The following is a 27,218-nucleotide window of genomic DNA, read 5'->3' on the forward strand; positions in this document are numbered from 1 at the left end:
TTGTTTTTACTTATGGAGACATGTTTGTGTAATTAAAATTAATTAAGAAAAGTTTAATTTCGCAGAAAAGTTTACTATATGCACTACTGTAATTTTAAGTTTATGATGAGTAGGTCTAGTAAATGTGCATTCACGGGTCATCTTGAGCAATCAAATGCACATGGCTGGGCATGGCTTAGTGCAGGTCAGAACATGGTAACATCAGCCAGCATGCCTTAAAACTACTGCAGAGCCCTAAATGGTTTGGCTCAGTGGATGGAGCGTCAGCCTGTGGACTGAAGGGTCCCAGGTTCGATTCCGGTCAAGGGCATGTACCTTGGTTGCGGGCACATCCCCAGTCGGGGTGTGCAGGAGGCAGCTGATCGATGTTTCTATCTCTCTATCCCTCTCCCTTCCTCTCTGTAAAAAAATCAATAAAATATATTAAAAAAAAAAAAAAAACTACTGCAGAAAGTCACATCATGAGACAACAGAACCAATTACCAAGCGCCAGTGTAATCATGTGCTAATAGTTTGCCCAATATTAACACATTGTATGCGGGAAACGTGTTTACACGTTTTACATATTTATACATCCTACCAGTGTAGTAGAGCGCGGGACACGTATTAATACGTTTTTTATAGACTAGCGGTAGAATGCGGGTAACGTATAAATACGTAAACTAAAGTTATCGTAATTTTACTGAACGTTGACATTTGCAAAAAAAATTAGCAAAAATGGCCCGCGCCACCTGTTAGCGCGCGATAAAAACTACCCGCAAACAATGTGTTAAGAGTGGTGACTCTTGATGTAAATATCCTATCTAATAAAGAGAGAATATGCAAATTAGCCATCACACCATAACAAAGACAGCTGCTGTGCCCACAGTGGAAGCAGGGATTCTGAAACACAAGATGGCTGTACCCTCAGCAGAGGGGGGATCCCGTAACACAAACTGCTGGGCCCACAGCAGAGACCGAGTTCCTGTAACAAGCCTTAACGAGGAATCAGCAGGGACCTGAGGCTGCGTGGTGCTGGGCCGGGGCAGGGGACCTGAGGCTGCGCCCCCGCCTGGTGGGGCTTGACAGGAAACCTCAGGCCGCGATCCCTACCCTGGTGCTAGACCAGGGGACCTCAGGCCGTGCCCCCCACCCCGGTGCCAGGCTGGGGGACCTCAGGCTGTGCCCCCCCCCCAAGCAGGGCTTACAGGGGACCTTAGGTCATATCCCCCACCTGTTGGAGCTTGATGGGGGACCTCAGGCTATGTCCCCCACCTGGCGGGGCTTGATGGGGGTGGGGCCGGCTGGGTCTGGATCTCGCCCAATGGGGGTGGGGCCGGCCGGGTCTGGGTCTCACGTGATTTCGAGGTGCATGCAGGTGGGCGGGGACATGACTCTAGATCCCACGACGTGCCCCAGACTCTGACAGGAGGAAGATTTTCATATACATTTTACTAATTTTCTTTCATCTCTGACACTTCTATTATAGAGAAAAGGCAAATATCAATATTAAAATATATCCTCTAATTAATTCCCTTTTAATGTGCATGAATTTCATGCACCGGTGGGGTCCCTCGGTCTGGCCTGCGGGATCAGGCCCAAACTGGCTCCTACATCCCCCAAGGGGTCCCGGATTGTGAGAGGGGGCCGGCCAGGCCGAGGGACCCCACTGGTGCACGACTGGAGTCAGTGAGTGATGTGGGAGGTGACCAGCTGGGGAGGGACTGTGGGAGGGCTCCAGGGCACGTTTGGCCTGACTCACTCAATCCCAATCAGCCAGACCCAAGAAGCAAGCTAACCTACCAGTTGGAGCGTCTGAGCGGCCTTAGCATATCATTAGCATTTTACACTTTGATTGACCTGACCACTGGACAATTAGCACATTAGACTTTTATTATATAGGATACTAGAGGCCCAGTGCACGAATTTTTGCACAAGTGGGGTTCCTAGGCCTGGCGAGCGATCAGGGCCAATTGGGCCAGGACCGAGAGACACTGGCCAGCCAGGGGGGAGGAACAAGCAGGGCCGATCGGGGCCAGCTGGCTGGAGGGAGGGACCGTGGGAAGTTGGCCGGTCATGGGAAGTTGGCTCTGGGAGCACCCTAGCCACCAGGGGAAAGCTCCTGCAGTGAGCGTCTGGCCCTTGGTGGTCAGTGTGTGTCATTGCTACTGGCTGGTCATCTGGTGGTAATGATCACTTAGGCTTTTATATATATACTAGGGGCCCGGTGCACGAAATTTGTGCACTGGGTGTGTGTGGGGAGGGGAGTGTCCCTCAGCCCAGCCTGCCCCCTCTCACATACTGGGAGCCCTCAGGCGTTGACCCCCATCACCCTCCAATCGCCTGATCGGCCCCTTGCCCAGGCCTGACGCCTCCGCCAGAGGTGTCAGGCTTGGACAGGGGACCCCCATCTCCCCCTGATCACTGGCTCTGGCCCCCGTCCAGGCCTGAGGCCTCTGGCCCAGGAATCATGCCTGGGCAGGGGACCCCCATCTCCCTCTGATCGCTTGCTCCACCCCCGCCCAAGCCTGACGCCTCTGACCCAGGCGTCAGGCCTGGGCAAGGGGACCATCATATCCCCCCAATCCCCGGCTCTGCCCCCCACCCAGGCCTGATGCCTCGGCCAGAGGAGTTGACCCTCATCACCCTCCGATCACCAATCACCGGATCGGCCCCTTGACCAGGCCTGAGGCCTCTGGCAGAGGTGTCAGGCCTGGGCAGGGGACCCCCAGCTCCCCGCGGTTGCAGGCTCCGCCCCTGCCCAGGCCTAACACCTCTGGCTGAGGCGTCCGGCCCGGGCAGCGGGGACCCGCAGCTGCAGCGGCCCCGCAATCGTGGGCTTCGCTTTAGGCCCAGGCAAGGGACACCTAGCTCCTGGGACTGCCAGCTTCGACCGTGCCCAGCTCCCATCGCTGGCTCCACCCCCACTTCCTGCTAGCACTGGCCAGGGCGGCAAAGGCACCTGATTCTCCGATCATGGCTCTGCCCCCCAGCTCTTAGCTCCCCCCTGGGTTTCCGATCACTGTCAGTGGCAGGGGGCTTCTTCCTGCTTTCCCTTTCACCTCCCTGCATTGTGCCTACATATGCAAATTAACCGCCATCTTGTTGGCAGTTAACTGCCAATCTTAGTTGGCAGTTAACTGCCAATCATAGTTGGCAGTTAATTTGCATATAGCCCTGATTAGCCAATGAAAAGGGTATCGTCGTACGCCAATTACCATTTTTCTCTTTTATTAGATAGGATATAGATTACACTCCTCAAAATTAGATATTATACAAGTACTAGAGGCCCGGTGCACAAAAATTTGTGCACTCGGGGGGAAGGGGGGGTTCCTCAGCCTGGCATGTGCCCTCTCGCAGTCTGGGACCCCTCGGGAGATAATGCCCTGCTGGCTTAGGCCTGCTCCCTGGTGGCAGAGGGCAGGCCCAATCCTTAGGTGCAGCCCCTGGTCAGGCTCAGAGCAGGGCCGATTGAGGAGTTGGGGCGCCACCCCCTGTCATGCACAGAGCAGGGCGGATTGGGAGGTTGCGATGCCACGCTCAGTCACGCTCAGGGTAGGGCCGATTGAGGGGTTGGGGCACCGCCCCCTGTCACACTCAAGGCAGGGTCGATGGGGAGGTTGCGGCGCCACCCCCTGTCACGCACAGAGCAGGGCCAATCTGGGGGTTGGGGCGCTGCCCCCTGTCACGCACAGAGCAGGGCCGATCAGGGGGTTGGGGAGCTCCCCCCTGTCACACACAGAGCAGGGCCCATCAGGGGTTTGAGGAGCTCCTCCCTGTCACTCACAGAGTAGGGCCAATAGGGGAGTTAGGGCACCACCCCCTGTCACCCACAGAGCAGGGCCGATCAGGGGGTTGGAGCGCCGCCACTGTCACACTCAGGGCAGGGCCGATGGGGAGGTTATGGCTCTACCCTGTCACACACAGAGAAGGGCCCGTGGGGTGGGAGGGTTGGGGCGCCGCACCCTGTCACACACAGAGCCGCAGGGCGATCAGGGGGTTGGCGAGCTCCCCTGTATCAGGCACAGAGCAGGGCTGATCAGGAGGTTGGGGCGCCTTCCCCTGTCACGAACAGAGCAAGGAGGATAGGGAGGTTGTGGCCCCGCCCCCTGTCACACACAGAGCTGCAGGGCGATCAGGGGGTTTGGGCGCTGCCCCCTGTCATGCTGATTCCGGTGCCGGGAGGCCTCTCGGCTCTGCTGATTCCGGTGCTGGGAGGCCTCGTGGCTCCGCTGATCCCGGTGCTGGGAGGCATATTACCCTTTTACTATATAGGATAGAGGCCTGGTGCATGGGTGGGGGTCCCCACTGGGGTGCCTGGCCAGCCTGGGTGAGGGGATGATGGCTGTTTGCAGCTGGTCATACACCCTTCAGGGTGGGGGTCCCCACTGGGGTGCCTGGCCAGTCTGGGTGAGGGGCTGAGGGCTGAAGCTCCCAACTGCTCCTTTTTTTCTTTTTATTCTGGGCCAGCTTTAGCTCTGGCTTCAGCTCTGAGGCCTCTGCTGCTGAAAGAAGGTATCTGGTTTGTTTGGGTTTTATAATCGAAACAATGTATAACTCCAGCTCTGAGATCCCAGCTGGCTGAACGCAGGTTTCTGGGGTTTTGTTTAGCTTCCATATTTGTTACAGTGTTTCAAACTGCAGGCTCAGAGGCTGGCAAGGCAGGCGGGGAACCTTGGTTTCCTCCCTCACTGAAGCAAGCAAGCCTCATGTTAGTTTCAAGCTGCCTGGCTGCCTGCTGCCATCTTGGCTGGCAGTTAATTTGCATATCACCCTGATTAGCCAATGGGAAGGGTAGCGGTCGTACGCTAATTACTATGTTTCTCTTTTATTAGATAGGATAACAAATGACTTTTCAATGTAAAATCAAACAAAGGGAGTATCAGTGATGGCAAATTTTATGTCAGCACATTACTCAGGATGTAAATGCCTTCCCTAACTTTGAATGAAATCCAGAGCCCCAAACATCCCCAGTAATAAAATTTAATATTTCCTAATTTATTCCTTCTTCCCTTTTACTTGAAAAAATAAACCTAAATTTCATTTGGAAAAACAAAAACAAAAAACTTCACATTTCTATTTATGTTGAAAACCCTGAGGATGGGCTTAAACTCTAAAAAGCATTTACAGAATTCAACCACATACACTTTAAAAACCATACAAGTTACACACACGCACATGTACATGTACACACACACACACACACACACACACACACACACACACCTTTTCCTTACTAGTTCAGATAGCCAGCACTCTTTAAAAAAATTTTTTTAGTGCATTTATTGGGGTGACATTGGTTAATAAAATTATGTAAGTTTCACATGTACAATTTTATAATACATCATCTGTATATTGCACTGTGTGTTCACCACCCAAAGTCAAGTCTCTTTTCATTACTATTTATCCCCCCTTTAGCCTCTTCTACCTTCCGACAGTAATATTTCTTTATTAAATTTTTAAAGATATTTTATTGATTTTTTTTAGAGAGAGAGGAAAGGAGAGGGAAAGAAACATTGACGTGAGAGGGAAACATCCATATATTTGGTTTGTGAAGTTTCAACAAGTTGAAAAACTAGAAGCTGAAGAGTTCAATAAACCTTAAAAGCCAGCTCTGAAATTCAGGCCTGTTCTTTCGTCTTTAAAAAGAGGTCAGAAAATAACAATTATCACTCTACAACCACTTCACATCAGTACAAACAATTGGATACATAGGACTCACTGGTCACTTTTCCTTCTGCTTTTTTACTTGAACTAGATCAAAGACATCACTGGCTTATCACAAAAATGAACATCTTATAACTATGAATTAAAAGCTTATTATCTGCAATGATACAATCTGGCACTGTTCTGAATAGTAGTTACTGTCAGCATAAACAGTGGCAGTTTCTTCTTACTTATGTATAAAGAAAATCTGTCACTCACTGACCAAATTGAATATAAATTTGGAATGAATTTTAGAACCATTCCCGTTATATATTAAAATTTTTCTGCTAGTCTGACCTATAAGGTCAGAGAAAGAATTGACCATTTTGGAAATTTTATATCATGGTAGCCTTCAAATAGAGACAGCTTATCTAACAGCCATACATAAGAAACTCTAAAGTACCTACAGTTGTTGTGTATCCTCTATGTTTGTCTGCCATAGGAGCTAAGCAAAAACCTATTCCAACTTATGTTTAAGAACTAAAGGGTTCATTCATGAAGTTCTACTGAAGATGGAGCTGAGAATAAATACTGTTTATTGTGCAATCACTAAGATTTTTATTTAAAATCTTTTAGTCTGCAAATTTATTCTTCAAACTTCGTAGGACCAGAACTCACAAGGGGACTCCGTGCCCGCAACTCCAGTATCAAAACTGGCAATCTTGCCCTGACTGGTTTGGCTCAGTGGATAGCCTACAAACTGAAGGGTCCCAGGTTCGAGTCCGGCCAAGGGCATGTACCTTGGTTGCGGGAGGTGTGCAGAAGGCAGCTGACCTATGTTTCTCTCTCATCGATGTTCCTAACTCTCTATCCCTTTCCCTTCCTCCCTGTAAAAAAATCAATAAAAATATAAACAAACAAACAAACAAAACCTGGCAATCTTTTGGTGCACAGGATGCCGCCCAACCAAATGAGCCACACTGGTAGTTTTTCCACATTATTTATTTCTACCAGCTCCAGAAAGTATTTGTCATCTCCTATTTAAAAAAATCTTAGGTTAGCCAACCTCAGGATTTAATATTCTCACTTTTTCTACTTAATAGTCTTACTAATTCTATTTAGTCTGCATATGAAAATGCTGGCTCATTGGACATGGTTTAGTGGTCTTTGTGGTAACACCTCAGGATATCTTCTTAGTTATCTCAAGGAGTGCCCCTAATACTTCAAATTTAATACTAAAAATGACTCAAAATTCATATTAATGAAAAAAATAAGGCATTTCTGGTCTTGGCCGAATAACTCAATTGGTTTGAGTGTCTTCCGGATATGCCAAGGTTACAGGTTCAATTCCCAGGTAAGGACACATAACAAGAATCAGCCAATCCTGCCCTGACCGGTTTTGCTCAGTGGATAGAGCGTCGGCCTGCGGACTGAAGGGTCCCAGGTTCGATTCCGGTCAAGGGCATGTACCTTGGTTGTGGGCACATCCCCAGTGGAGGGTGTGCAGGAGGCAGCTGAATCGAGGTTTCTCCCTCATCAATGTTTCGAACTCTCTATCCCTCTCCTTCTCCCTTCCTCTCTGTAAAAAAAATCAATAAAAAAATATTTTAAAAAAGAATCAGCCAATCCTACTAGTCTATACTAATAAAAGGGTAATATGCTAATTAGACCAGGAGACCTTCCGGACGTCCTACCAGACAAAGCCGTGGTGGCAGGGCCTAGGCAGAGGCGGTTAGGGGCGATCAGGCCAGGAGAGGAGGGCAGTTGGGGGCGAGCAGGCCAGCTGGGGGCCAGCAGGCTGGTGGGGGGGGGGCAGCAGTTGGGGGCAAGCAGGCTGGCAGTAGGGGGCAGTTGGGGGCAATCAGGATGGCGAGGGAGCAGTTGGGGGTGAGCAGGCTGGAAGGGGGGGCAGGTGGGGGTGAGCAGGCCGGCAAGGAGGGCAGTCAGGGGCAAGCAGGCCAGCAGGGGGGACAGATGGGGGAGGGCAGGACATCCCGTGAGGGGTCCCAGATTGGACGGGGTTCAGGCCAGGCTGAGGGACAACCCCCCCGCCAGTGCACGAATTTCATGCACTGGGCTACTAGTATATAATAAAAGGGAAATAAACAAATTGACCCTAACAGCAGAATGACTGGGAATGACCCGTCGCTATAATGTGCACTGACCACCAGGGAGCAGACACTCAATGCAGGAGCTGCCCCCTGGTGATCAGTGCACTCCCACAGGGGGTGCGCCGCTGAGCCAGAAAAGCCGGGCTCATGGCTGGCGAGCGCAGCGGCGGTGGCGTGAGCCTCTCCCGCCTCCATTGCAGGCGGGCTGTAAGGAGCAAGGGGTCCTGAACTGTGAGAGCCCCAGACAGCAAGAGGGATGTCTGATTGCTGGCTTAGGCCCGATCTCCAGGGCCTGCGAGAGGGCACAGGTAGGGCTGAGGGACAACCCCCACCCCCGTGCATGAATTTCATGCACTGGGCCTCTAGTAAATGCATAAATAAGTGTAACAACAAATAGATTTCTCTCTCTCCTCCCCCACCTCCTCCCTTCTTCTCTCCCTCTCTCTAAAAATCAATAAATTTTTTAAAAAGCCATTTCCAACTAAATAAATTTTTTGGGAAAACAGAAAGCATCATTTCTTAAACTGTAGTCAATTACCAATCCAAAGGATATAGACCTCTGTACCTGTCTGTAGCAAAGCAAGAAAAGGTGGAATCTAAGCCGCTTTGATTCATCTCACAACAGTAAAGTAATAGGGGGGAAAGGGGGAGAGTTAGAAAAATATATTTTTCTTGATGGCTGGGATGGTAAAATACACTTTGAGCTGATAAACTGTAATGGGTTTTGTGTGCAAATATATACACACTTAAAAACAGAACAAAGGACAGAATAACATTTGATAAAGAAACAAATAGATTCTGTTAACAGCCTACGTATGGGACTGCAAACTAGTTATTTTCAAATGAGTGAAACATGCCATTTTGATGCACAGGTAGGATTTGATGTTCAAAAGCTATTGAACCAGAATATAACTTTAGAAATTTGTCTAAAGGCATTCTAACACCTAGATAGTGTTAACTTTCAGGTGATAAAAATCTGAAAAGTGTCTCGCTTCTTTTTTACTTCAGAATTCTGCATCTTCTGTAGCATATTTTAAAAATAGATATATGTTTGGAAATACTAATACCAAATTAAGAAATAAAGAATAAAAAGCAGATACTTCTCTCCATCTGAGAAATGCTTCAGAGGCTCACAGGATGTTCAACCAATGATTAAAAAAAAGAGAAAGAAAAAAGACATAGACTTTGATAGTTTAGAAAACAAAAATAATTAGTATAAATTCTAGGCAGCAGAATTTGACTCAATACATTTTCCTTCCTTTCATAGGTTTCTTTTCTGAAATTGAATGCTTTTAAACAACAATAGCAGCTTCAATTTATCCTTCCTTATATTTTCAAATTTTTCCTTGCTTTTCAACAAAATTTTGTAAATATGAAATACTAAAGTTTCTTTAAATTTCAGACTGTAGTGGTAGGAACTAGCAAAAATAAAGAACAGTTACTGAGTGTCTATTCTACACCTAGCACATAATGCCCTCAAACTACCATTTGAAATGGGCATTAATTTCTCCTTTTACAAATAGAAACTTGGTATTCAGATAATTTGAAAGCAATGTCTTCAAGGTTATAAAATAAAAAGCAGCTGAGGCCAGATAAAATCCATCATCTGCTTATATGGAAGTCTGTGCTTTTTCTAAATCAACCCTTGGTGATAGGTCCTTAAAAAACAAAACCAATTAAAAATAAATTTGACCCACAAAAACATAATTGAAAGAATAAACTATGTTTTAAATTCAATATACTAAACATGATATTTTATGAGTAAAACAAGATACATAATACATAGTAGCATTCAAATAAAAAGAAAATGGTCTTTGACATTGTTAGGTTGTCACTGGCTCTACGTGTGATCTTCGGCAAGTTCCTGAGTATCTCTAAGTCTGAATTTCTTTATTTGTAAGAAGAGGATATTAGTTATCATAGATTTATGTGGCCAAGACTAAACATTGAGATGACAAAAGATAGTGGCTACAAATCCTCACCTGGTAATTCCTGCACTTCTAACAGAGTGACACTGAGTCTGTAAAGGATGCTAACAAATATATTGCAAATGTTTCAATTTTTCACAAATTACTAAGGAAAAAAACACAACTGCCTACAATCCCTACTCAGTGCTTCAAAATTTCCTTAACTGTTATATCTTAAATCTGATACAGATGAAAAACAGCTAGTATACAAAAAACAAAGACTAGAGTTGGTGGTTAGCGAAGGGGAGAGGAGATTCAGGAATCCTAAAGGAAAACACCCCACAAAGTCAAAGTACTGCCCATGCCTTTGGAGAGACTCGCAAGTAACCTTACTAATCACAAATGCCTCTACGATCTATTGGCCATAAGCATACTTTAGGCCTTTATCCAGGTAGACTGCCATGAGTGTTTATCCCCTTTCATATCTTGACTGGTCTTATGTATTCACTAATCCTCTTTTGGAATGAATGGGAGAATGTATCTGCTATAGGAAAAGTACAAAGACTGTACTTGGTACAGAATCCAGTAATGCTGTACTTCTAGATGTGGCCTGAGCACATGTTTATTTTTTCACATCTCTATGCCCTTTTCACAAGCCATGTTTCCAGAACACTTGGTATACACCTTTACTTGCCTCACTGCAATGCAATTAATTCACTGATTGCTTGTTTCTCAGATAGTAACTTCCCTGAAGGATGTATGTTTGCATTCTCAATATCTAACCATCATTCTACTGTTTTTGCTATAAAGGTCTACCTTATTCAATACTTCAACCTGTCTAGAGAAGCCAGTAGAAAATTAAATGTGCTTAAGAACATCATTTCTTCATCAGTAGGAAGAAAACGATCCCCACATGCCTTAAAAAAAATAAATCCTCATCCTAGGATATGTTTATAGATTTTTTTAGAGAAGAGGGTTGGGAGAGAGAGAGAGAGAGAGAGAGAGAGAGAGAGAGAGAGAGAGAGAGAGAGAGAGAGAGAGAGAAAAATCTATGTAAGAGAGAAACATTGATTAGCTGCCTCCCGTATGCACCCCAACCAGGGATCAAATCCACAACCTTTTGGTGTACAGGATGACACTCCAATCTACGGAGCCACCTAGCCCAGGCGATTTCCTGGTTATGTATTGAGCATATCAGTTTTAAAACCCTTAGTAATTAGCATTTTCTGAAAGAACTTCAGATTTCCCACTCCAAGCTTCCTAAGGGATAACGTTATGATTGGTCATACAACCAACCAATCAATAACTGAGCCAGTAGATTTGAGCAGACATCAATCTCCTAATTTTACATACTGCTTTAATAATGTCAACACACCCTTATTGGACCTTCATCCACAGACAGAAGTTACCATTCAGCTGTTCTGCAGAGAGAAATAGAAGAACTGAGGTCTGTATTTATAATGCCTAAATAATATAATACCATGGCTTACAAAAAGAAAAGGCCTCTAACCAATGCTCTATGGTCAGATTATGTAGTTTATCAATGCCTTGCATGTAGTAAGTCACCCTGACTATTATTTATTTTTTATGAGTGGTACTGTTAGGTCTGATCAAACAATTGAATCGATACCTCTCCTGGGAAACTGACCTTTAGATCATTTTGTAACCGATATTCCCTTTCACTTTAACCACATTCCATTTGCTAAGACCAGGAACTTTCCCTTCTGGACTTGCCCAGGATCCTCCATCATCTTAACACACTTGGCTTTTCCACAGAGGACCTGACAAAGCGCCTTATCTTTTATTTTAATACTGCCTGGCCACAATATAAATTAGACAATGACTCACATTGGCCCAAGAATGGAACTTGCGATTTTAACATTCTCTGGGACTTGGACAATTTCTGTCACCACAATGGGAAATGCTCAGAGATCCCCTAACACTAACTCTTTCACAGTGTCTTTAGTAAAGCTAACATGTATTTTACAGATTAAAGATAGAGTGGATAAGCAGCAAACCTTAAAATCTGAGATGTTACTGTCAAGTTTCTAGTTTAGTTTGGGAAGTATAATATCTAAATGATCATGAAACAAAATATACATAGGCCATTTTCATTGTTATACCCATTTAAAAAATAATTCACACAGTTAAATTATATATATTTCAGGAAAAACATTCAAATAGAAAGCCATGACTTTAAATCCCATTGTTTTAGACATTGAAAAGGTAAATAGTATTAACTGTAAGTGTTCTCAGAAGTGTATATTTTGGTATTATTTACCAAGGTATCTGTTTTCAAAGATTTTAAAAATATATTTATTTTAAAAACTTGAGATTTCAACATAGAATCCAATCTAAAATATACTTTCAATGAATTAAAATGCATTTATTATTTATATATCCTAACGATAGCATTCAATATGTGTAAATACTATTTTCAGCATAGTTTCAAAGTCGTATGATCAGGTTTGAAGTTGATGTTAAATACAGAACTAAAAATACTGAATTCTATTCTGTTCTGTAAAACTATCAAATAAATCCCTAGTACAGTAACTAGTAATACAATATATAAATAGGCTTGACTTTTGAAATTTCCTAATGGTTCTCAAAGGAATCAAGGTTTTGTCAGAATTTCTCCATATCTGAGGCTCCTCCCGAATACCTGAGACAATATGGTGAATGCTGTTGTCATTGGGAATGCTAGCGACCTCCAGTGTCTATTCTCCTTCCAGCCTGTTCTATCCATTTTGCCCTTTTGGCTTAAAAATGAAAGAACTATGAAACACTAAAAATAAATTGTTTCTTAAAACTGATCTCACACTAAGAAGAAATAGATGAATTCTGCATGTATTAATGTGGTTTTTTTCCTTACCTGTGTAGTTCCACTAAATATTGATACGTAATTTAACTTTTACCATTCTTATAGAATTATAACAATTACAAGAAAATTGCAGTTACATGTTTTAGCAATTCTGTCAGTTTTAAATATGATTTCTGTTAATCTAGCAGAAATCATGTGTTCTATGGTTGAACCACCTATCCCTGCATAGTACACAACTGTTAAAATGTAAATTGCCCAACTATTTTTAGCTGCTGCTGAAAAAAAAATTTCTGTCTTCCGGAATAATGATTTGAGGCATTGTGTTCATTTTGTTTATCAAGCAGCTATTCAGCCTCTAGTGGCCCAAGTGCTTACGCAAGCAAAAGCTTTTAAGAATGCCTGCAGCTGCAACCCAACCTTACAGGTAGGCTGCAGGTTCAGAGCACAGCTGCCCTAGACTGCATAAAACTCAGATCCATCTGGAACTGATTTTCAAAGAGGATTTCAAATTTGAGTTTTCATGTATCACATGGAAGAGAAGGCGGGGGAAGAACACAGGAAAGAAGGAAAGCAAACAACCAAAAGATGATATCTCTACTTCAGCCTCAATAAAAAATGAAAAGCTCAAATCCATGCTGCTCCTTCTAGATTACGACTTGCCAAGCCGGATATTCCATTCTGCGTATACTTCGATGAGCGGTGACTCATCCAGCAGCACCTGCGCCCATGTGTTAAGTACTGCCAAATAAAAGCCCAACATCCATTTACACAACAAAGAGATGTACCCTACCAGGCTTTTGGATTGAGGCCCCACTCCCCATTTGCTTTAAGCAAAGGGAAAGGAAAAAATATCTTCCCTCCTCACACCAGGGATTTTTAAATTGTAGGTGGATTTATGATGTAGGTTAATTTACAAATACTTTTACTCTTTAAAAGAATAAAGTATATTTAATAGCATAAACACCCTTACAGCATTAGATTATCATGACCATTAATAATTGTTCACCAAATCTTTCCAACCTCCTTCATGAACACTTTTAATTCTCAAAGGATACATTTTGGAGCAAAGAGGGATCAACAAACTAGTTGCTTGAAAGCTTTCCTGATGCTAGGCTGAAGTTAGGAAAGGCTTAATGAAGGCTTTAAAATCCACAAGGGCTTCACAATGAACATCTGACTTGGTGATTTATGCATATTAATAACCTCAGTCCTACTGAGGCAAGCTGAGCCGAACATGTCCTCCGAATCTTAATGTCTTTAGCTCCACTGGGATTATTACAAATGTAAATTTCTAAGATTCTCAGCTATTAATCTCTGTCTGTCCTCCTGTTCAGCAACATAATGACTAATTAAACATCAAAAGACCTGTACAGGAGATCTTCTTTGACAGCTACTGGCCTAGTCCTCTTCCCAAGAGGGGAATTCAAATGACAGGGACATGGAGTAAAAGCCTATGAGTAAGCTACAAATCATTGCAGAGAAATCTAAAAACCTAACATTAAATGCAGATTTATCTCAATGCATGGTTCCGTTAAGCAGCAAACTGATTGTGTGAAGTGTGCTTAATGACACCAGTCGAATATATCCTTATACCCAGCAAATACTGAATATCTGAAATCAGTTTGATTACCACAAAGTCAAAAAAAATGGGTACTTACAGAAGAAGGCAAACCAGGAGGCACCTTTCTGACTTTCTTTGCTTGCAAAGGATCTGCACATAAAAAACAGTATATTTCATCAGCATTTGTATTAGAAAAAAATCAGACTTCAAATGAACAGGAAATAATTTTTCCTCCTACTGCCTCTCTTGTTTTCCAATATTTAGGAGTAAGCAAGTGAATATAGGAATGGGGGTTCATTCTTCACAACTGGTTCCAGTGCAGAATAGGTCCTAATGAAGTGATATATTCTGAATACATATTCCATAAATTTGGAAAGATGACAGCAAGCAAAGTGAAATAAGAAAGAAAACAACAAACCAATAAGCATATGTGAGGAAAGAGAATTAACATTTCTTAAGTACCAATTACTATGTCTAGATTCTACACTAGGCACTTTACATCATTTATCTCAGTTTCATTTGCAGAGGGAAATTTCGTGCAGGAGGTGATTTTCATAACATAATTCCTTAACAGAGACATAAATTTAGTGTCCACATCACACTGAGAAACCAGTTTACTTTAACAATGTGTGGTTACAACTGCAACTTCAGCACCAATTATGGTACAATTTACCCTTGGATGTTTATATCTACTTCCAAGAAATAACTACACAGAGAAAGTATATTTCTTTCTAAGACACAAATGATTAGTATAAATGGAAACATGAACACTTTCATATGCCTACTCAGCCTTACTTGGTATTTTAATTTTACTATCTGTAAAATTTAAAATTTAACTTATTTATTGTAAAAAAAATATGGGTGATAAGTATAGCTTTCTAATATTTTCAAAAAAAAATGGGTCAAATTCAGGATTTTTCAGAAGTGTTTACTATTAAACAGAGAGAAAGCAGAAGAAAGCTGATGTAAAGTATAATTTATATTTGAAAACTGTAAAAATGGGAATAAAACAAGCATGGTCTTTTCCTGAGTCATAGATGATATGAAAGACATGGAGTTGTTTAAGAATGAAACCCATTTAAAGTCAGGGTGGGAATCTTTTTTTTTTCTTCATTTTGTATGATGATGTTTTGTTTTTCGGTTTTTAAAAAATTTTTATTGTTCAGATTATTACAGTTGTTCCTCTTTTTCCCCCCATAGCTCCTCTCTACCCGATTCCCACCCCACCCTCTGCCTTACCCCTACCCCTGTCCTCATCCATAGGTGTACAATTTTTGTCCAGTCTCTTCCCGCACCCCGACAGCCATTTTCCCCTGAGAATTGTCAGTCCACTCCTTTTCTATGCCCCTGATTCTATTATATTCACCAGTTTATTCTGTTCATCAGATTATTTATTCACTTAATTTTTAGATTCACTTGTTGATATGTATTTGTTGTTCCTAATTTTTATCTTCACTTTTTTCTTCTTCCTCTTCTTAAAGGATACCTTTCAGCATTTCATATAATACTGGTTTAGTGGTGATGAACTCCTTTAGCTTTTTCTTACCTGTGGAGCTCTTTATCTGACCTTCAATTCTGAATGATAGCCTTGCTGGGTAAAGTAATCTTGATTGTAGGTTCTTGCTATTCATCACTTTGAATATTTCTTGCCACTCCCTCCTGGCCTGCATAGTTTCTATTGAGAAAAAAACTGACAGTCTTATGGGTACTTCCTTGTAGGTAACTAACTGTTTTTCTCTTGCTACTTTTAAGATTCTCTCTTTGTCTTTTGCTCTTGGCATTTTAATTATGATATGTCTTGGTGTGGTCCTCTTTGAATTCCTTTTGTTTGGGGTTCTCTGCGCTTCCTGGACTTGTAAGTCTATATCTTTCACCAGGTAGGGGAAGTTTTCTGTCATTATTTCTTCAAATAGGTTTTCAATATCTTGCTATCTCTCTTCTTCTGGCACCCCTATAATTCGGATGTTGGTATGCTTGAAGTTATCCCAGAGGCTCCTTACACTATCTTCTTATTTTTGGATTCTTTTTTCTTTTTGTTTTTCTGGTTGGGTGTTTTTTGCTTCTTCCTACTTCAAATCTTTGACTTGATTCTTGCGATCCTCTTGTCTGCTGTTGGATCTCTGTATAATATTCTTTATTTCTGTCAGTGCATGCTTAATTTCTAGTTGGTCCTTTTACATTATCCTCGAGGGTCTCACTAGATTTATCGAGGGTCTCACTAAATTTACCGGCGGTTTCTAGAAAAACCTTATAACCGTGGTTTTGAACTCTATATCCAGTAGTTTGCTTTCCTCGATTTCTGTCATTTGTGACCTGTTTCTTTGTCTCCGCATTTTGGCTGCTTCCCTGTGTTGACAGAGTGGCTTTCTGTGCTAGGTGTCCTATAGGGCCCAGTGGCTCAGCCTCCCCAATTACCTGAGGTGGACACTCTTGGTGCACCCCTTTGTGGGCTGTGTGCACAGTCTTGTTGTAGTTAAGCCTTGATTGTTGTTGGTATCACTGGGAGGAATTGACCTCCAGGCCAACTGGCTGTGAGAATGAAGCTGTGTCTATGGTGGGAGAACTTTTGTGCTGGAGACACCCTTCTGGGGCAAGACTTGCTTCAGTGGGGCTTTGGTGCTCACTGAGTCTGCCCCCTGAGTGTCCCTTATGGATCTGAGGAGTTGTAATCTGGATGGTCCCACTCTGACCACTGGGTACAATGGCTCTTGGATCTCTAAGGAGGTGCTAATTTAGCCTCTGCCTGAGGCTACCCAGCAGGAGCTGTGGCGAGATCTGCAGATTCCTCTTCTTTGTTTGGGGTTTGGAGGTGCCCAGATGAGGCCCAGCTATGAAGCAATGCAAGCTGCTGTGGGGCCTTGGGCCTTCTTTTGGATGTTCTGGGTCTCTCTGACCCAGCTTCAGTTTGTTAGGTAATTTTACATCTCTAAGGGCCAGTCCTTTCATATGCAAAAGCCTCTGTGCACAGCTTGGGTCAGGTGGGGTCTCAGGGAATCAACAGGGTGGAGCAAACAGCTATGGCTGATCCTCAGTCCTTCCCTAAGAGGCCCCGGATCTCAGTGTCCCGGGGTAATCGCTGCAAGCACCTGAGAGAAAGCTGCCCTCAAGTTCTGCCCAATGCCAGACAGTCCAGTTTCTCCCTGTATGAGTCTGGGTCCCCAGAGATGCGCCCGGAACTGGAGTTCAGAGCATGTGACTCCCTCCTGATTGAAAAAGACAACCGCATCCTCAGTTGCCAGCCCTTTCCGCGTGTGCCTCTTTACCTCTGCACTTTACTTCCGCACCTCCTCTGAGTCTCCGTGCTTTTCTCTTTCCTTCTAGTTGTAGAATTTCCACTCAGCCAGCCTTCCAGTGGTTCTGGATGATTGGATGATGTCCGTTTTGTCTTTTAGTTGTATTTTTGAAGTGGTTGTGCGAGGCTGCAATTTCAGGTGTTTACCTATGCCGCCATCTTGGTTTCTTGTATCCAGGGTGGGAATCTTTACAGTAAATACCCCAGGAGGTTACAAAGCGCAACTTTATAAGTAGCACGTGGAAAAATTTTATATAATAAAAAGGGAAAAAAGCATTCATTGGCACCCAAGTCACTAACCGAACAGGCAGCCTATATTTCCTTAAAACAAAGTGCCAAAAATAAACATCTGGCACACTCTATCCTATCTAATAAAAGAGAGACATGCAAATTGACCATAACCCCGACACCCTTCCCATTGGCTAACCCCCGAATGCTTCCCATTGGCTAATCAGCAGGATATGCAAATTAACTGCCAATCAAGATGGCGGCGGGCAGCCAGGCAGCTTGCTTGCTCCAGTGACGGAGGAAGCCAACGTTCCCGGCCTGCAGCAGCCCAGCTCTGAGCTCTGTTTGCAACAATGTTGCAATTATAGAAACGAAAGAAACCCCAGATTCCTGCTTTCAGCCAGCAGCCGGCTCAGAGCTTAGAGTGCCAGTGATGGCAACAGAGTTTCAATTATAGAAGCTAAACAAAGCCTAGATAACCTGCTTTCAGTAGCCGAGGCCTCAAGCTGGAGCCGGTCTCAGAGCTAAAGCCAGCTCTCAGCTCCAGTGACAGCCATAGAAGGTAAATAAATCCCAGAATAAAAAAAATATATATAAGAAAGAAAAAAAGGAGGGGTTGGGAGCTTCAGTCACCCACCAGCCTGAAAACGGCCCTCAGCCCCTCATCCAGACAGGCCAGGCACACGAGTGGGGACCCCCAGCCTAAAGGGGGTGCAGGCAGCCTAAAAACAGCTATCAGCCCCTCACCCAGACTGGCCAGGCACCCCAGTGGGGACCCCCAGCCTAAAGGGAGTGTGGGCAGCCTAAAAACAGCCATCAGCCCCTCATCCAGACTGGCCAGGCACCCCAGTGGGGACCACCCCCAGAAACCTCAGCAGCAGGTCTTGCCTTGCGGCCTAGGAACTGCCCATCAGTGGTCTAGGCTGCAAGGCAAGGCCCGCCCCCAGAAGCCCCAGCAGCCGGTCTTGCCTTGCGGCCTGGGAACTTCCCATCAGCGGGTCTGTGCTGCAAGGCAAGGCCCGCTCCCAGCAGCCTGTCTTGCCTTGCGCCCTGGGAACCGCAAATCAGCGGTCCAGGCTGCAAGGCAAGGCCCTCCCCAAGAAGCGGGTCTTGCCTTGGTGCCCGGGATCCACCCATCAGCCGGTTGAGGCTGCAAGGCAAGGCCCGTACCCAGCATCGGATCTTGCCTTGAGGCCCAGGAACTGCCCATCACCAGGTCCAGGCTGCAAGGCAAGGCCTTCCCCCAGAAGCCCCAGCTACTTTAAAAATAGAAGGATCTCCTTTTGAACCAATCTGTTTAGATTCATGATTAGTAAAACAGTATGGAACTAAAGAAATACAGTGATAGGAATTAGGAAGTGTGACACTGAGGGTTCTGGGCATGTGAAGGGTGAGGGGCAGAAAGGTACACACGGTCTTCCCTTCAGTTCTGCTGGAGAGATGACCTCTGAGGGCCAGAGCTGCTCCATGACCAGAGGAGGTGGGTGTGGTCAGTGGCTCTGTTACAGAACTTCTTGCCAAGCAGAGACCTTACCCGACCCACAGGAACCTTTTTACTCCAGAAAACAGAAACAGCCAGTTCCCAATGTGCATGGGAAAACCAGTGTACCCTCCTGTGCACGGCATCCTGATGGGGTGACGGGGGAGGTGGGTGAGGGGAGTAGTGCAGAGTTGTTAGGCAGCTGGAGTGGGAGTGGAAATGCCATGAAATGTCCACAGTCCTGGCTGTGCCCACGGCCTGGGCAGCTCCTCCAGGCACTGGCTGAGGGATTAGGGCCAATTCTCTCAGGAAGGGAATATTCCATGGGTGAAAGATTTACAGGCTCAGGGTGGGCTGTGTGTTAGTTTGGGGCAAATCCCTCAGCATTCCTGCTGCCAAGCCCTCAAAGGAATGAGGCAGAGGCACCCCTCACCCCAAGACCCCTTCCTGGACATTTTAGCATCTACGTGATTTTTAATCCCCTCAGGGAGACTTTCTATCCTGCAGTCCCATCCCACCCCACTGTTGCTGTTTGTCTGCCAGCAGAGTCGAGCATCACGGGGAAAGGGGGTTAATACTCACTGAAAGACTACTGATCCTACTGGGAAATCAACCTATTTACTGTACTGTCGTAAATATCATACCCTTTATATCCTGTATATTGGCTTCTTTTAAATAAATTGAAATGTCTTAGAAAAACAGAAAAAAAAAAGACAAGGCAGGGCGGGACCCAGAAGACCCAGAAGCCGCCTGATATGGTAGTAACTCTATCAGTAAGCACTCTGAAAGTCAGTGGCATAAATGCACCAATTAAAGGTCAGATTATGAGAGTGAATCAAAAACAAAACCCACTTTAAATGTAAAGACACATATAGATTAAAAATAAATGAATTAAGCTGCAGCCTGTTTTGCTCAGTGGATAGAGCATTAGCCCGTGGACTGAAGGGTCCCAGGTTCGATTCCAGTCAATGGCATGTACTTCAGTTGCTGGCTTGATCCCCAGTCCCTATCAAAGCATGTGCAGGAGGCAACCAATCAATATGTCTCTCCCTTTCCCTTCACTCTCTTTAAAATTCAATGGAAAAATATCCTTGGGTGAAGATTAACAAAAACAAAGTAAATGGATTAAGTAACATTAAAGAGATTATAAGAAAAATATATTCCAAATTCTGTTAGTTGTGTAATGGTTATGTTTAAATTATTAACACCTAAGAAACTGGGTGAAGGGTATATATAATATGCTGTAGTATTTTATAGTTTTTTTAGATGTATGATATTATTTCAAATTAAAATATTAAAAAATTTAAAAATTAATAAAATATTAATTGAAATGTATCTGGATTACATGAAAAATCTCCTAATTGCTTCTAGCATAATTTATTAAATTGTGCTTAAATTTACAAGGGTTCAATTAAAAAATATCTTAATTCTAAATGATATAATAGAAAATATATAATAGTGCAGTTATAAGCACTTATCTGAAAATACAAATTTAAAGAAGTGAATTTAAAGAAGGGATTAGCCAAAGAAAATATATGCACAACCCATGGACACAGACACCAATATGGTGATGGCCAGAGAGAAGTGGGGGGGCAAGAGCTGGGTAGAGGGGGCAAAAGGGGGGAAATAGGGACATCCTATATAATAATAATAAAAGCCTAATATGCACATTGACTGAACGGCCGAATGACCGGTTGCTATGATGCGCACTGGCCACCAGGGGGCAGATGTTCAATGCAGGAGCTGCCTCCTGGTGGTCAGTGCACTTCCATATGGGGAGTGCCACTCAGCCAGAAGCTGGCTTATGGCTGGCCAGCGTAGTGGTGGTGCCAGGAGCCTCTCCTACCTCCACGGCAGCACTAAGAATGTCCAACTAATGGTTTAGACCTGATCCCTTGGGGGCCTAAGCCTTTAGTCGGACATCCCCAAGGGCTCCCTGGCTGCTAGAAGGATGTCTGACTGCAAGCTTAGGCCTGATCCCCTGGGGAGTGGGCCTAAGTTGACAGATGGACATCCCCAAGGGGTCCTGGACTGTGAATGGGCACAGGCTGGGCTGAGGGAACCCCCCCCCCCGAGTGCACAAATTTTTGTGCACTGGGCCTCTAGTATATTTATAAAATTTACAGGCAAAATTTCCGCTTTTTGTGTGAAGGTTTTCTAGGACCCGACTCTTCACAACTAACTAATACAGCGTCCCTTGAGCAAAAGCCACTCTAAACCAAGAGAGTCCAATGTACTGCTCCTATAAGTTTGGAGCCCATCATTCCATTATAGGGTAATTATTAGAAGATATTGCTATTTAGTTTAGGACTAAGTAGAACATTTTCACATATTTTGATTTCTTCATTAGTTGCCACTATACAATCACATACATAACCTGACATTTAAAATCATGACTTTGGAATTCCCACTTTACTTTCAGAAGAGTTCAAAGTGTTATAGTTAAGAGAGTAAGCTGGCTGGATTAAAATTTCAGATTCATCATATAGCAACTATGTGAGCTTAGGCAAGTTACTTCACCTCTTGAGCTTCAGTTACCTAAGATGGAAAAGTGGGATATACCTCCTCGAGTTATTGTAATAAAGATAATACATGAAACAGGTTCACGGCACTGCCTAAAGAGAGTAACACAATAAATTTTAGCCATTAGTATTAGGTTTACATTAAATCTGGAAAAATGATTATAAATTGGATATTTTTTTTAACCTTGCAGATTCAAGGCCTCAAAAATTGGTTCAAAACTCAGAATTGTTCCTCTCTATGAAAATCCTTAGTAAAAGGCGAAAGATTTATGCGATCTAAAGAGAAACCAGAGTATTTGTTACTGTTTTGTAGAATGTTGACTGCCTAAAGCATCTAAATAATTTGAAGATACTGATATTGGTGTAGATGACCTCTGAGTTCCTTTTAACTCTGAGATTTTATGAATAACAGCAATGCCAAGTAAGAGTGACTAAGACTAAGAAATAACAATGAAGAATAGAATAATACTGATCCACTAAATGGTATACATACAGGACATGAGTGCGCCTCCATAAGTCTTAGCTATCCTATCTAATAAAAGAGAAACATGGTAATTAGCCATACGTCCGCTACCCTTCCCATTGGCTAATCAGGGAGATATGCAAATTAACTGCCAGCCAAGATGGCAGCAGGCAGCCAGGCAGCTTGAAACTAACATGAGGCTTGCTTGCTTCAGTGACGGAGGAAACCAATGTTCCCCGCCTGCCTTGCCGGCCTCTGAGCTTGCAGTTTGAAACATTGTTACAAATACAGAAGCTAAACAAAACCCCAGAAACCTGCTTTCAGCCAGTGGGATCTCAGAGCTGGAGTTGATACAGTGTTTTGATTATAGAACCCAAACAAACTAGATACCTGCTTTCAGCAGCAGAGGCCTCAGAGCTGGAGCCAAAGCTAAAGCTGGCCCAGAATAAAAAGAAAAAAAGGAGCAGTTGGGAGCTTCAGTCACCCGCCAGCCTGAAAACAGCCCTCAGCCCCTCACCCAGACTGGCGAGGCACCCCAGTGGGGACCCCCACCCTGAAGGGTGTGTGACCAGCTGCAAACAGCCATCATCCCCTCACCCAGGCTGGCCAGGCACCCTAGTGGGGACCCCCACCCTGATCCAGGTCACTCTTTAGGGCAAACTAGCTGGCCCCCACCCATGCACCAGGCCTCTATCCTATATAGTAAAAGGGTAATATGCCTCCCAGCACTGGGATCAGCGGAGCCGCGAGGCCTCCCAGCACCAGGATTAGCAGAGCCGAGAGGCCTCCTGGCACCGGAATCAGCATGACAGGGGGCAGTGCACAAACCCCCTGATCGCCCTGCGGCTCTGTGTGTGACAGGGTGCGGCGACCCAACCCCCTGATCGCCCTGCGGCTCTGTGTGTGACAGTGGCAGTGCCCAACCCCCTGATCCGCCCTGCTCTGTGGGTGATAGAGGGCGGTGCCCCAACCCCCCCCCCACGGGCCCTGCTCTGTATGTGATGGGGTAGAGCCATAACCTCCCCATCGGCCATGCCCTGAGTGTGACAGTGGCGGCGCCCCAACCCCCTGATCGGCCCTGCTCTGTGGGTGATAGAGGGTGGCGCCCCAACCCCCTGATCCACCCTGCTCTGTGTGACAGGGGCGGTGCCCCAACTCCCCTATCGGCCCTACTCTGTGAGTGACAGGGGGGAGCTCCTCAACCCCCTGATGGGCCCTGCTCTGTGCGTGACAGGGGGGAGCTCCCCAACCCCTGATTGGCCCTGCTCTGTGAGTGACAGGGGGGAGCTCCCCAACCCCGATTGATCCTGCTCTGTGTGTGACAGGGGGTGGCGCCGCAACCTCCCCATCGACTCTACCTTGAGTGTGACAGTGGGCGGTGCCCCAACCCCCAATGCCCTGCTCTGAGCCAAACCAGGGGCTGCACCTAGGGATTGGGCCTGCCCTCTGCCACCCGGGAGCAGGCCTAAGCCAGCAGGTCATTATCTCCCGAGGGGTCCCAGACTGCGAGAGGGCACAAGCCAGGCTGAGGGACCACCCCGCCGAGTGCACAAATTTTTGTGCACCGGGCCTCTAGTCTATATAGATAATAGCCTAAGCGACCAAACGACCAAACGATTGTAACAACTAGACTGACCGGTTGCAATGATGCGCACTGACCACCAGGGGGAAGACACTCAACGCAGGAGTTGCCCCCTGGTGGTGAGTGTGCTCCCACAGCGGAGCACCACTCAGCTGACTGACCAGTCCTAGTGGCCCACCAGCCCAGCGGCAGCCACTCACTCCCTCAGTAGTCCTGCAGGTCCAATCTCCAGAGAACAGGCCAGGCACCAACGGATCAGCACTGCCGGCATGATCCTGACAGTGTGGCCGGCCTCCTGGAAGTCGGCCTCAGGCACCGCAACCACCTTCCCCTCCCTAGATGCTCAGTAAGGAAGAAACAATATAAAAGTGGTTGCCATGTGGCTCCTGACAACTGGCGCAAACGTCAGCGGGATGGATCTGGATCCTGGGCTGGCAAGGGCATCCCACCGCCAGCCTGGAGGGGTGATCATGTCCCAGCCCTCCTCACCCACCTCAGGATCCCACCCGTGCATGAATTCGTGCACCGGGCCTCTAGTATAAATAAGTTATTTAGCTTCCTCAGTCATGGTTCCTCATTTCTAACAAGAGATTAATATTACAATCTCATAGATTTTGATTGTGATAGATACTGTTTATTGTTACCATAGTACCTGACATGGAAACAATAAACAGTATCTATCATAATCAACATGAAAATGAATAAGATATAAGCACTAATTTCTGAAAAATTTGAGTTTTTATGAAATTTATCCCCTCCCTTTCCAGTTATTTCAATAGTTCATTTTATCCCTGAACTTTTCATAATAGTATATTGGTCTATAGTAGTGTTTTTTGTTACACTCACTCACGTAACATACTAACAAATTATTTTCTAGAGTGGCAATAACATATCTAGACTCAAATGAATGCTCCTACCCTAACTCATTTGGTGGGAAACAAAAGTGGAGATGGAGAAAAGACACTTTACAATTAATTTTTTTCATAAATCACCCACAATACTGAGAGTTGGGAACAACTAATCACAGCTCTCTGCTGAACATGACAAGCCATTATTGTGCGCTTTGTTACCCTCAAAGCATACTTTAGACCCAGAAACTAGGGATATTTCACCAAAATATTGGTTTTACAGAGGTAGATATATAAATTGGAAGCAGACAACAAATATTTGTGGAATTGGAGGCAGTCAACAAATATCTGTGGAATAAATAACTATGACATACTTTTTGTTGTTGTTAATACTCACCTGAGGATATTTTCCCCTTGATTTTTAGAGAGTGGATGGGAGGGAGAGGGAGAGAGAAACATTGATGTGAGAGAAACACATCAATTGGTTGCTTTCCCACATGCCCTCATTGGGGCTGGGGATCGAACCTGCAACCCAGGTACACGCCCTTGAATGAGAATAGAACTCAAGACCTTTCAGTCGATAGGCCGATGCTCTAATCACTAAACATACTGGCCAAGGCAGATATACTTTCTTGTGGTAGACTATATCTATATATATTTTTTGACAGACAACTGTTTAGGTTTTTTTTTCATAATCATAAACTTAACTCTGCAATCCAGCTAGACTGGGAAGGGGTAAGGAAATTATGGAACCCAATGAACTGTGGCAAGAGCACAAAGATTACAGAACATTCCAAACAAATCGGGGTGAAGGGGTGCTCTCCTGAGCTACAGAAGGAATGGTCTGATGGTTAAAATAAAACACAAGTCAAATTTATTACAGTTGTCCACAGTCAGCAATGGTGATCTTCTTGCCATTCCTGGACCCAAAGCGCTCCATGGCTGTCACAATATCCATGCTGTCTTTCACCTGGCCGAAGACCACATGCTTGCCTTCCAACCACTCAGGCTTGGCAGTGCAGATGAAAATTTGGGAACCATTTGTGTTAGGTCCAGCATTTGCCATGGACAAGATGCCAGGACCTGTATGTTTTAGAATGAAGTTCTCATCCTCAAATTTCTTCCCATAGATGGACTTGCCACCTGTGCCATTATGGGTGTGAAGTCACCACCCTGGCATATAAGTCCCGGAATAATTCTGTGAAAGCAGGAACCTTTATAACCAAATCCCTCTCCCCAGTGCTCAGAGCACGGAAGTTTTCTGTTGTCTTTGGAACTTTGTCTGCAAACAGCTCGAAGGAGACGCGGCCCAAGGGCTCGCCGTCGACAGCGATGTCGAAGAACACAATGGGGTTCACCATGGCTGGTCACCGGCGGCTCCGGGACGGTGGCGTCTGCAAAGCCTAGATTATATATTTTTTACAAGCTGGTCTACCTTAATGTAAACATGCTTTACAACTTCAATTTTCCTGTACAGGATTCTTTGGTTGGAATCACCAAAAATGCCACAAACAGTGATTAGATAAGGCATCAGAATACACCTGAACCTTGCTGTAAGTAGCAACACAAAATAGATTGGCTTGGTTAGGCAATGTATAAAGAAAATGAGGGTTGAATGCTTAATAGGTACTGCCGTTTTTTTTTTTGCCTTTTTAAAGGTGGTTTGCATTTTTTAAAATGTTTTTATTGATTACAGAGAAAGGAAGAGAGAGGGAGAGAGATAGAAGCATCAATGATGACAGAGAATCACTGACTGGCTGCCTCCTGGGATCAAGCCTGTAAGCTTGGCATGTGTCCTGACTGGAAATCAAACAATGACCTCCCGGTTCATAGGTCGACGCTCAGTCACTGAGCCACACTGGCCAGGCCTGTGTTTCCTTTTAAGGTGATGTTTTGGAACTAGACAGAGATAACAGTTGCACAGCATTGTGAATATACTAAATTGTGGGAAGAGCTCAGGAGATTTATCTCAATGCAGTGGCAGATGCAATGGCATGATGAGCGCACTCCGCCTATACAAGCTTCCTCGGCACACCGGGAAGTGGCAGCGCCCGCCTGAGTAAGCCCCCTAGAGCCCCTACATAGTACCCTGATCTTTCCTACCATTGGTTGCCCTAAGGATGGTGTAAACGTTTGATTGGTCTGGAATGTTATATATGTTGCTGCACTTACACAATAAACTCAGATCTGCGTCTTTGAACCTGTTCTCCGGAGTCGGGCATGCTTCGTTAGGACTCCGGGCATGCTTCGTTAGGACTCCCTCGGCCTCACCCCCGCGGGACCCCCTGCCTCACTAAATGCCACTGTACATTTTAATATGATTGTACACTTTAATATGATTAATTTTACATTTTTACTTTTACCTCATTTTTAGAAAATGTAGGGAGTAGAAGCAATTAATATGCAAAGAACATTGAACTTGGAGTCAGAAAATCTTAAATTTTATCCTGTGTAAATCACCTACTAATTATATGAATGTGTCCTCTTTTGAGCCTCAGTTTTATGTTCAATCTAGTATTGTATCCACGGCCTAGCAGGACGTTGTATTGATGAGATGAGAATGTATATAAAACCACTTTGTAAACTGTTCAGCATTATGTCAATTTTAGTAAAAAATATGAGCAGAAAAAAAACAAAAAACATGAGCAGACATTTTTATGAGGAAAAACTAGTTTCATTTTTAAGTTTTGTTTTTCGTTATTTAGTCCCTCCTATACTGATGACCAAACAACAGTATTAAATTGTTTATTAAATATCTAACAGATATATTATTTTATG

General features: G+C 44.5%; 1 protein-coding gene, 1 non-coding gene and 1 pseudogene across 6 annotated transcripts in view; all 3 read right to left on the minus strand.

Annotated features, from left to right (window-relative positions):
• The window catches only part of TCF12 (transcription factor 12), a 370,918-nt gene that overhangs the window by 78,377 nt on the left and 265,323 nt on the right, over window positions 1-27,218 (minus strand). For all 5 annotated transcript variants that reach the window (XM_059700173.1, XM_059700160.1, XM_059700181.1 and 2 more), the window contains one exon: window positions 14,123-14,175. In XM_059700173.1, coding sequence (XP_059556156.1) covers window positions 14,123-14,175 — 53 coding nt within the window. The remainder of the gene's footprint in view (window positions 1-14,122; window positions 14,176-27,218) is intronic.
• On the minus strand, window positions 21,729-21,843 carry LOC132223350 (U5 spliceosomal RNA). The gene has a single exon (XR_009450465.1). It is a non-coding gene; the product is annotated as a U5 spliceosomal RNA (small nuclear RNA).
• Window positions 23,688-26,349, minus strand: LOC132236764 (peptidyl-prolyl cis-trans isomerase A-like; annotated as a pseudogene).

Source organism: Myotis daubentonii, chromosome 1 (genome assembly GCF_963259705.1).
Source record: "Myotis daubentonii chromosome 1, mMyoDau2.1, whole genome shotgun sequence".
NCBI classification, from domain to species: domain Eukaryota; kingdom Metazoa; phylum Chordata; class Mammalia; order Chiroptera; family Vespertilionidae; genus Myotis; species Myotis daubentonii.